Here is an 11080-nt window from a genome sequence, read left to right as displayed (position 1 = left end):
CCTCCCTCCCTCCCTCCCTCCCTCTGCCTCCCTCTCCCTCTCCCTCTCTCCCTCTCTCTCTCTCATTAGCAATTTGTCTCCAGTTTGTCCTTTGGGCCTGTGCACCCACTCCAATTCCAAGAGGTTCCAGCACACAGAATCAGACCTCCCACCACAAAGTGGTTGTGCGCTGCATGTTCCAGTGCTGAAGAGAACATTCCTTGCCTTGGGGTCAGAAAAACCCCTAAGCACCACGCAGGTAGAGATTAAAAATAAAACAAAGCAAAACTGGAGCAGAGAGTAGGAGGCCCCCTAAAGACGGTGTCCTCTCCTTAGCTCTGCCCACTCCCACCTTACCCTTCCTAGATTAGTGTTCTACAATGAAGACAGTCGTCCTGGGAAGTCAGGTGACGTGGCTGGGCCTGGGAAAGAGTGAGAGGGTCCGGTGTGGCTGGAGGAGGGTGTTTTCTCTGGGCACTTGTTGCTCAGTTCTCTCCATCTCCTGAACACAAACGTATTCTTTCACACCCGCACACCAAATCCTATCCCGTCTATCGATAGTGGGTATGGACGCACCAACGGTGGGGCCTAGCTTGGGATCTGAGACTTGAGCGACTTTATTAGCTAAATGCTCTCCACCAACCCCAAACCGCCCACTTTTTGACTCGTCTTTTGATCCAGAGGCATGTCAGAAAGAAGGACAGGTGGTTTTGTGCTGGCATTGAAGAAATGACTTGGCACAAGGTGGCTAAGTGACTTGTCCTTATGCAATTGGCAGTAGACATTAATTACTAGGGGTACAAACTTCCTCTTACTCTGTGCAATCAAGACTCTCCTGAAATGGTGCTGGTGCTAAATCCAAAATTCACACATTCCTGGCTGCATTAGTTAGCTTGGCCTGGGGTTGGCCTTGTCCTACTGCAAGCCCAAAGAAAGTCATCCAGGCTGTCCAGGATCCTCAGGATGTGGTGTCTCCCTTGTGTCCAAGGTAGGTTTAAAGGCTCAGTGTTGGGGGTAGGACACAGGTCAAAGACTCCCAAGCTAACTCCAAAAGATTTCAATTATATTTTCTTTATTATAAGAGGCACAACTCACGGAACAGGAATGAGAAGTCAATCCTCAAGTGTATTAACACAGGAACCAGAGAAAGAGAGAGCGCCCCTGGGCAGGTGAGCGGTTTTCTCTGGGTACCCAAAAGGTCAAGCCCTAACCTGGTCCAACCTCTTAAAGGTCATTGGCTGATGGAAATTCCCCCATTACTTTCCCCTTTTGTCTGAATAAGACAGTTTCAAACCCAATACAAAACTGTATACACTAAGAACAGATATCAAGTATAAAATTACAACCAACATAAACAATATTAAACAAGGAACATATGATAAATGCTTTAATAAACATTCTATCCTGAGGAGTCTAAGTCTTGCATTGGAAATGGCTTGACTAAATCATAAGAGGATGGTAACTATGACTATTTAATCTTCAACCCCATTGAAGGCCTGAGAAGAGAGATAATATTACTTGACTAGGTGGGAAGTTCAATCAAGCAGCTTCCAAAATGTGCAGTATATGACAGAGATACTGGCTACCTGAGCAATCACCCAAAGTCTCATTTGCAATGTTGGAGCAACCAAGTTTGGCTAAGGCCTAACCATTTTCAGGCAGGAAAATTTTCAGAACCATCTTACCCTGTCTTGGCAGAGTTTGGCAGTCTTTTTCCTTGTATCCTGCTTATCCAGTCTGGACACCATGTACTTTGTCAGTGGTTGAGGCATGGGCAGTTCCTTGCCCAAAGGCCAGTTGTGACAAAAGAAAACAGTCTCCAAGTGGAGTGTCTTTGGTGCTCAACATTCTCTCGGGAATAGATCGGTGCTATTGGAAGCAATTATGTCTCACATCAACAGAACCCTAAGTTATTTAAATGCTATGTTCTACAGATCCTTGAAGTGGTTGAAGATTGCCTATCTCTAGAATACAATCTCTTATGTATCTAAAAAAACCTAATTAATCTGACGATATGTATAACAAACATGAATAACTATTGACCTACAATACTTAAAGACTAAGACTTCATATCAGAACATTAAATAATCTGTAAACAACTGTGCAGTAAATGAGGACAATGACCTCAAAATGTAAAAATGTATAAGTATCTTGATCAGAGGTGGGAATATATATAGTGCAATATGATAAATATATTCTAAAAACTGTATTAATATACAAAATGTCTTAAACAGAGGTAGAAACATGCATGTGTACAATCTGACAAAATAACTTTGCACAGGTGTACAAATATTATAAACAGAAATAACAAATATAATTTGAACTTGAGTCAATATACAAGAAACTATACGAATGTAAATTGTCCATAAATAGTATCTATTACTCACTATTATTATTATTATTAATGTAAGTTCACACAAAGTTACCTATTTCCTCATTCAATATTCCCTCTTTTCTTTTTCAAGGAGATCTCCAGGCCTACACAATTTTCACCCCAACCCTCTACCCTGTACAAGTAATAATCAACCCCTAAATGGTGTCCCCAAACCTGAGGACAAACTGTGGGCACCAGGTGTTGGGGGTAAGGGCACGGGTCAAAGAATCCCAAGCTAACTCCAAAAGATTCCGATTATATTTTCTTTATTATAAGGGGGCAAACTCACAAAACAGGAACGAGAAGTTCAACTTCAGGTGTGTAACACGGGAGAGAGAGAGAGAGAGAGAGAGAGAGAGAGAGAGAGAGAGAGAGAGAGAGCCCACCCTGGGCAAGCCAACAGTTTTTCTCTGGGTACCCAAAAGGTCACTCCCTAACCCGATCCAACCTCTTAAAGGCCGCTGACTGCTGGAGCTTCCCCATCAGCTCAGTATGAAGTTGCTGGCCTTGGGGCAGACTGTCTAGCATGCCATGCTGGGAGACTATAGGAAGTGTCTGTACAGGGCATCAGGAAGCCTAGATCTACAGCGCTGGCCTAATAATTAGGCCTATGCAGGTCATCCTGGTCCTGGGAGCTGCCTGGAACCTGCTGCCACTGGGGATAACTAGCACTGAGGGAAGTCTCCAGCTGTTGATGAAGGCTTCCTTGTGAACATCCCCACATTAGTTAGAAACCTATCATTGGCCAGGTACACAACATTTGTTTTCTGTGTTTAGTGCAACGTTAAGAATTACCTCCACATACCTAAACAAATTATGAAAGAGGCACTCTTTAAGAAACAAAGGGCTCACTTGCCAACTCCTCTCATTAAAATGGAACCTGAGAAAGTCCACGGGAGTAGCTCATAAATTCTAAGCCACATAAGGTGGCAAAATTCCTACAGTTAGGAATTGTAAGAAGTACAGCCAAGAATAGGAGAGGAGCCTGGTGTGGTGGCGCACACCTTTAATCCCAGCGCTCGGGAGGCAGAGGCAGGCGCATCTCTGTGAGTTCAAGAACAGCCTGGTCTACAAAGTGTAGGAAGGACTTTGAATGAAGAAGGGATTTGATGGGAATGGAGAGGAAGTAAGAGGTGGCACTAAGGGGGCTTTGATCAAAGAACGTGACACATGACACGAAACTGTGAAAGAATAAATAATCTTTAAAACACGCTCTTCAGGGCAGAATAGAAAGAATGACATGAAGGAAAGAAACATGGAAGCCCAGTTGTTAGCAAACACTTTATTTTTCAGGTATGTTTGCTTTTCTACCCACCAATAAACACAGCGTTTCCAAAAGTAACCACTGAAGTCTCTAAATGGCTGCTAGCTCTCAAGAGAGTGGGCCACGGAGAAGTTAGGGTCATTTCTTTCTTTCAAAAAATTTCTGTAAAAGAAGAAGTTTAGGTTTTCTCTCCCTCCCTCCCTCCCTTCCTCCCTCGCTCCGTTTGTGTGTGTGTGTGTGTGTGTGTGTGTGTGTGTGTGTGTGCATGTTTCAATCTGTATGTGTATCTTTTGTGTCTGCCTGCTTGTGTGTTGATCTGTGTGTCTGGATGTGCCTTATATATGTGTCTGTGTACATGGTGGGTATGTCTGTCTGTCTGTGGTTCTGTATGTGTGAATGTGTGTGTGTATGTCTCTGTGTGGGGGCTTGGTATAGGTGTGTATCTGTGTGTATGTATCGGTATGTGCATGTCTACATATGTCTGGGGTGTGTGTGGATGTTTCTAGGTCTGTGTGTGTGTGTGTATAATTAATTAAATGTCTGTCTTTATGTGTGTTCTCTATACATGCCTACAGGAGGGCTATATGGATGTGTCTATTATGTCTGTGCATGTCTGGGTGTATCTAGGTATGTCTGTGTATGTGTCTGTGTCTGTCTTTCTGTGTGTATGAGTGCTTGTCTGTGTGGGGGCCTCGTGTGGGCCTCAGATTTGGGCAAATTTGGTTTTCTGTTGAGGAATAACAGTCTAAGGCAGAGGGTGGCATCAGTGAAGCCAATACCCACCCCCACACACACACACATCTGCAACTCACCCCATTTTCTGCACAAATGTTGCCGCAATAGGTCCAGCAGCATGTGTGATTTCTGTGTATACATTTGAAAGTTCTAGAACACTTCTTGGAACAGTCATTTGCCTTTGGCTGTCCCCAGCATTCCTCCAGTAGCAGCTCTTCCTCTGAAATGGAAACAAAACGACAAGAGGTGAATAGAGCCCCAGAGGCAAGCGCGGGAAGACAAGCCCTTTCTGAGGTCAGAGGTTCCTCCCAGAGTGTCAGCCCCATATTCCTGTCAAGGTGTCTGTCTTCTGTGTTCCCCTGGTGATGTCATCACCTTGGCCCTGACCTCACAGACTCTCCACTAAATTCATTACCTCAGCTCCCACAGGACTTACTAGATCCGAATGCCCCCAGCATCCATGTACCCATCTATAAAATATAGATTGGTTCAATAAGGGATTTGAAAGTCTAAGCTGTCTACCAGCTTCATTTCTTGTCTCTGGTAGACAGAGAGAAGATGAACAAGCTTTCTGGCTTTGTTTTTGAGATGGGCTTTCATGTAGCCTAGGCTATCATTGGACTCACATAAAACTGAACTCCAAACTCCTGCTTCAGCCTCCCAATTGCTGGGACCACATCATTCAGCCATGCCTGGTTTGAACCAGGTTTCTCTAGACTCCTTCCTTGCTGATTGTTCCATGACACACACGTGGAGGTCAGAGGACAGCTTTGTGGGGTCGCTTCCCTCCTTCCGTGTTTCTGTGGGTCCCCGGGTTCAAACTCGGGTCCTCGGGCTTTCCTGACAAGCACTTTACCCAATGAACCGCTTGCTGGCCTCTCTCCAGATTCTTATCTCTCAACCCGCTTTCTCCATCCCTTCACTGATTCTCTTCTCAATGGACCCGTAGCTTCGCTCCACCAAGGACCCTGGCGCCTTCTCACATTCTAAAGGAGGTATATCCTTTAAGGTTTCCTTAACGAATATCCGTTTCGTTCTCATGACAGGAATCGGAGAACTTCTGTAGGGACGGAGGAAGGGAGCTCCGTATTGGCTCTCGAGCCTCAGAGGCACTGAGACGGTACCCTGTCTCCACTGCTCATGGTCTATGAGTGAATGCTGCTGCCTGGGAATGGTCCCAGCTGGAGAAATTCTTAGGTTCTCCAACAGCTGATCTGGAAAGGTGGAACCTGAATCAAATGCCAGACACGACACCCACTCCCTGGTCCGGGAGTGAGCCCAGCCCCTGGCCCTGGCTCACAAGGTATCCTCACTACCTACGAGCGTATGGCTTCCTTTTCCCTCCCAGCGTGGGCAGCCGCAGCAGCATGCAGAGAAACACCACAGACGGGAGCAGTGACGGCTTCATGATACTGACGGAAGTGTCTGGAGACGCTTTTTTTTTCCTTCCCAGGAGCTGCTGGAGATCAAACATATAAGTTGGGAAATAAAGGAGTGAACCAAGGGGAAGCACCTATAGGTTTTTAAATATTCAGTCTTCTAGTTAGAAGCCCTGCCCTCCACCAGACAGCGTCTGACCTCCAGCTTGGCCTCATCTTTTTCCCCTGCTGAAGAAATATGTTTCATATGTTCTTCCTTCCCTTGATTAAAAGATAATTCAAACTATCACTTGAGACTTACACAATCTAAATATGAAATCTTACAGATTTAAATGTAAAAAAAATCACAAAAAGGGAAATGAAATCTATCTACTGGTTCCACTCCACTGATGGTATGCTCTCCTCATTTTATACGGACAAATATGTATGAACTGTTTTGATAAAATTTTAATTATGTGGCGTTCTTTCTATTCCTTCTTATTTTATTTCTAATTTTTCGTTAGCCTCTCTATTTTTATTTTTAAGTGTCATATACATGTACCACATTTTCACCATTTACATTCCGCTTCCTTTCCCTCCTTCAGATCCATGCCACGCCCCCTCACCTCACTCTCTCCCAAATTCTTGGCTTCTTTTTCTTTAGTTATTATTGTTACACACATATATAAATAAATAATATATAAATATAAAACCTGCTAGGTTCATTTTGCTGTTGCTCACATGTATATGTGTTTAGGGATGACCTCTTGCGGTTGGATGACCTGCCAGGGGCTCATCCCCAGAGAAGGCCGGTCCTCCCGCTCTTACCAGCTGTTAATCGCCTGTAGCTCTTCACCTGGGGGTGGGTCTTGTGAGAGTCCCCTTTCCCACACTGGCATGCCAGCTGGGTGTTGTCACTGCGCCACTTTTGTTTAGACAACCACACTGTTGAGATTTCGTGGGCGCAGCTCTCCTGTCACGTATAGAGGACACTGTCTTAGAGCAGGCGCCCTGGTCCTCAGCTTCTACAGTTTGTTTAAATTGACCCCCAGTGCTTCTCTCTCATCTCCTCCATCTCACTCATGTTCACTCGACCGCAGAATTCTCCTTTGCATTTTTACGTCTCATGTGTTCTATTATCTTCCCACTCCCTTTCTTTAAAAACCTTTGTGGGGGCGGGCTGGGGGGAGACGAGGGAAGGGAAACTGAGGCCAAGATGTATAATAAATAAATCAATAAATAAATTTAATTTAAAAAAAAGAACCTCGCCAGGCAGTGGTGGCGCATGCCTTTAATCCCAGCACTGGGGAGGCAGAGGCAGGTGGATCTCTGGGAGTTCGAGGCCAGCCTGGTCTACAAGAGCTAGTTTCGGGAGAGGCACCAAAGCTACAGAGAAACCCTGTCTTGAAAAACCAAAAAAAAAAAAAAAAAAAAAAAAAGAAAAAAAGAACCTCTTTTCCCTGCTCAAGGCCACCCTTCTATTTTTATGACCTATCTACATTTATTCCCACATAAATAAAAATTAGAATCTGGGCCAGAGATGTGGTTCAGTAGTTAGAGGTACTTCCTGCTCTCCCAGAGGACCCGAGTTCCATTCCAGCACCTACAATAGATAGCTCACAACTACCTATCTCTCCAGCTCTAGGAGATCCAACACCGTCTTCTGGCATAGGTGGGCACCTATACCCACACTCCATATGCACAAAGACACAATGCATACACATACACATAAAATTAACTCTTTAAAACAAATTAGAAGTTGGCATTCAAATATGAGAAGGAATATGCAGTGTTTGTCTTTCTGAGTCTGGGATATATTGCTCGATATAATTTTCAGATCCACCCACTTCCTGAAATTCACAGAGTTTCATCTTTGTATGGTTGAATAAAATTCCACTGTGTAAATGCACCACCTTCTCATCATCCGTTCGTCTGTCGACTGGCATCTAGACCGAGTGTCATTTTCTTGCTGTGACGAGACACCGATGGACACGGATGTGCAGGCATCTCTGGGGTGGGTAAATGTCCAGGTGACAGAGCTGAGTGATGTAGCAGCTCTAATTTTAGTCTCTTGAGAATCGCGCTGTCGGTTCCCATAGTGGCTGCCCCAGGTTACACTCCCCCCAGCAGTGAGTGAGGTTTCCTAGTCGTTCTGACTTCTCCAAGCAGCTTTAGCTGGCTCTTCCCTATTATTATCTTAGTCATTCCCTGTAATGACTAAGGATATTGAGCACTTCAAAATACGTATTGGCTCCCACCGTTAGGAATCCCACAAGAGGACCAAGCTGCACAATTGTTACATACGTGTAGAAGGCCTAGGTCGGACCCATGTAGGTTCCCTGGTTGTCAGTTCAGACTCTGTGACTTCCCGTGAGCCCAGGTTAGTTGATTCTGTGGGTTTTCTTATGATGTCCTTGACCCCTCTGGTTCCTACGATCCTTTCTCCCTCTCACTGTCTCTGACGCTTCTACGGCCTTTTGGGACCCCATTCCTCATACTGGGTCCCCTTATTCAGCCTTAGTACAAAGGAAGGAGCTTAGTTTTACTACAAGCTGCTACGCCACATTTTGTTGATATCCATGGGAGGCCTGCCCTTTTCTGAACAGAAGTGGATTGTGAAGGGCAAGGGGGAAATGGGAGGAGAGGAGTGAGGGAAAACTGATGTAAAATAAATAAATAGGAGAAAAAAATTACTTATTGGCTGTTTATGTTTTTTTCCTCTGAGAATTACCTGCTTGGTTCATTGGCCTATTTATTGATTTTGGGTGTTTAATTTTATAGTTACTATATATTTTAGATATTAGCCCATTCTTTCATCCTATAAGCTGTCTGTTCCCCTTGCTAACTATTTTCTTTGGCTTTCAGAAGTGTTGTAACTTTGTAAAATCCCATTTATAATTCCTGGGCGATTTCCTATTGGCGTCCTAATCAGGAAGTTCTTGCTCTGTCTACATCTTGAAGAGGCGTCACTCTGCTTTCTCCTAGCAATTTCAGTAACCCAGACAATTTGTTTGTTTGTTTATTTTTTGTTTTGCAAACAAGATCTCACTATGTAGCTCTGGCTGGCCTGGAACTCACTGTGTAGAGTAGACAGGTGAGCTGCAAACATGAAATCTCAACAGTATGGTTGTCTGACAAAATTCAGGCTGGCCTTAAACCCAGAGATCTATCTGAGTAGGTCTCCTGTATGCTGGGATTAAAGGTATGCACCACCAAGTCCAGCAGCAATTTATATTTTAAATTAAGATAATTTTAATTGATTATTGGCTTGTGTATCCTCTATAGAATAAAGCTGGAGTTTTATGACTTTGTATTTTCAGGGCTGATGAAATTCCATTGTGCTCCATGTTTCCATTGTCCATTCAGCTGTGGATGGGTGTCTAGGCTGATTCTCAATTGGAGTGGGGTGGAGAGAGGCTAAGTCTTGAATCTCATTGGCCAACCAGCCTAGCCAAAGCCAAGAGTTTCAGGTTAAAAGACTGCTTCCAAATATAAATATTGAGGCTGATGGTGACTATCCACCCAACTTCAACCTCCAGCCTGGATCCATATATACCCATGTGCCCACGCATACTGACAAACATCACACACAGACACCATGTTCACACTCATACACACTCATGCACAAATGCACAAGGAGACAAAAATTCATTTTTAAAAGGAAAACTGCTGGCAATCACATGGGGAAGAGGGGCTGGGGTCCGCAAGGAGACACAGTAGATGACAACTATGCAGAAGGATGACCCACTAGGCGAGCCACTGTCTGATGGACGGTAAACTCACAAACGGTGTATGGGCCAATTGACTACAGATGCGATTGATTCTGCCTGTAATTCTCCTGTGATACCCTGATCTCTTCCCACAGCTGTTGGCAGTGTGCTCCTCGTCTACTGAGCACTGGTGATCCTGTAAATTGACAGAAGGATAACTTCCCCCTTTGCTGTGTACGCCTGATGAATAAAACAGGTCTCTACAGTTTAGCCTTTGTTCCGCTTGCTGGTGAGAGATTTAGAAGCCTGTTTTCCATCATTCGCTAGCTGGCAAGGCAATTAAGGGCAAATTAGCTAGACTGAGGGTCTCTGTGCACAGATGGCAAACTAGACTTTTCCCAGATTTACCCAAGAACAGAATTGCAGATGTCTGGTTTGTTATATCAAGGTCTTTCGGACACAGAGGAACACTTTCTCTAGCCAGGCCTGAATGATAACAGAGACCATGAATATTCCATATTAAATTCCTTAGCAAGCTTCAGTTTATGGCACAAAATTCAAGGCTCAGTTAACTGTTTATGTTAAAGTCCTAAAATTTATATGGCTAATAGGAACAACAATTAACCAAGTTCAGAGAGAAACGACTTTACATGGGAAAAGTTTCACAGCTAGCCGGGGCCACAGAAGCTGGTCTGGCTTCACAGCCTTGAATAATAAGGTTACAAGCTTCCCTCCTTGTACTCTGAGGCAACATACAGGATAAGAAAAACATCTTTATGCCTGGGACTTTTCAATGCCAGCCTTTGTCAAAGAATGCTGAAACACCTGGTGCTCTTTGCCTGCCCCCCCACCACCACCACACCCTGCCCTTGTGTTGCCATGGTAAACGGCTCTGCTCCTTATCGTTTACTCAAGGAATGCATTATGACCCTGAGAAATAGCTTGGTGACTTCTTTACTGCCTAAAGTTTCTTGTTAAATGTGCATATAAGTTGTATGAGCAGAAAATTTTCTTTGCAACAAACAACATGGCTGAAAACCACAACGGAGTAGCAGTTAAGAGCACTGCTGCTCTTCCAGAGGACCCGGGTTGGGTTCCCAGCACTCACATGGCAGCTCACAACCATTGGGGATTCCAGTTCCAGTGGACTTGGGTTCTTGTGGCTCCACAGGCTCTGCATACACATGGCACACAGACACACATGCAGGCTGAACGCTCACATGCATAAAAATAATAACTCTCAAAAAAAATAAAAGTTCAAGGTACATGACAGCACACACCTTTAATCCAAGAACTCAGTAGACAGAGGCAGGCAGGTCTCTGTGACTTTGGGGCCAACCTGGTTTACAGAGTGAGTTCTAAGGCAGCCAGGGCTACATAGTGAGATCATGTCTCAAGAATACAAAGAGCAAGTAAAGTTTTGTGTATGTATGAAAATGTCACAAAGAAAGTGTCAATTTGATTTATCGATCTCATTTCTAAATACTTCAGTGAGGGTCTTCTAACAAAAGGTCAATTCTCTTACATGATATATTTACCAACATCATTGAGTTTGATGTTGATAGAATAAACTAAGATCTCCTCTACCTTGAATATTCTGGTTCACTGGGACACCCAGAAATATTACTGTTTCTCAGCCTTTGGGTCACAACCCCTTTAC

General features: G+C 44.2%; 1 protein-coding gene across 1 annotated transcript; it reads right to left on the bottom strand.

Annotated features, from left to right (window-relative positions):
• Window positions 1–3755: 3755 nt before the first annotated feature.
• Window positions 3756–5760, bottom strand: Wfdc11 (WAP four-disulfide core domain 11). The gene is made up of 3 exons (XM_050150726.1): window positions 5673–5760; window positions 4430–4572; window positions 3756–3779 (listed from the first exon to the last, which is right to left on the bottom strand). Exons 1-3 carry the CDS (start codon window positions 5758–5760, stop codon window positions 3756–3758), a joined length of 255 nt encoding a protein of 84 aa, XP_050006683.1.
• Window positions 5761–11080: the final 5320 nt, after the last annotated feature.

This window comes from Alexandromys fortis, unplaced genomic scaffold (genome assembly GCF_014885135.2).
Source record: "Alexandromys fortis isolate MF-2015 unplaced genomic scaffold, M_Fortis_MF-2015_v1.1 scaffold_27, whole genome shotgun sequence".
In the NCBI taxonomy this organism is placed as follows: Eukaryota; Metazoa; Chordata; class Mammalia; order Rodentia; family Cricetidae; genus Alexandromys; species Alexandromys fortis.
The sequence above is the reverse complement of the archived record's forward strand: the minus strand, read 5'-3'. Positions and strand labels throughout refer to the sequence as shown.

Coding starts and splice junctions, on each gene's coding strand:
- Wfdc11 (XM_050150726.1), bottom strand. CDS start 5,760: ATGAAGCCGTCACTGCTCCCGTCTGTGGTGTTTCTCTGCATGCTGCTG. Junction 4,573..5,672: donor GAAAAGGAAGCCATACGCTC/GTAGGTAGTGAG, acceptor TTTCCATTTCAG/AGGAAGAGCTGCTACTGGAG. Junction 3,780..4,429: donor ACATTTGTGCAGAAAATGGG/GTGAGTTGCAGA, acceptor CTTCTTTTACAG/AAATTTTTTGAAAGAAAGAA.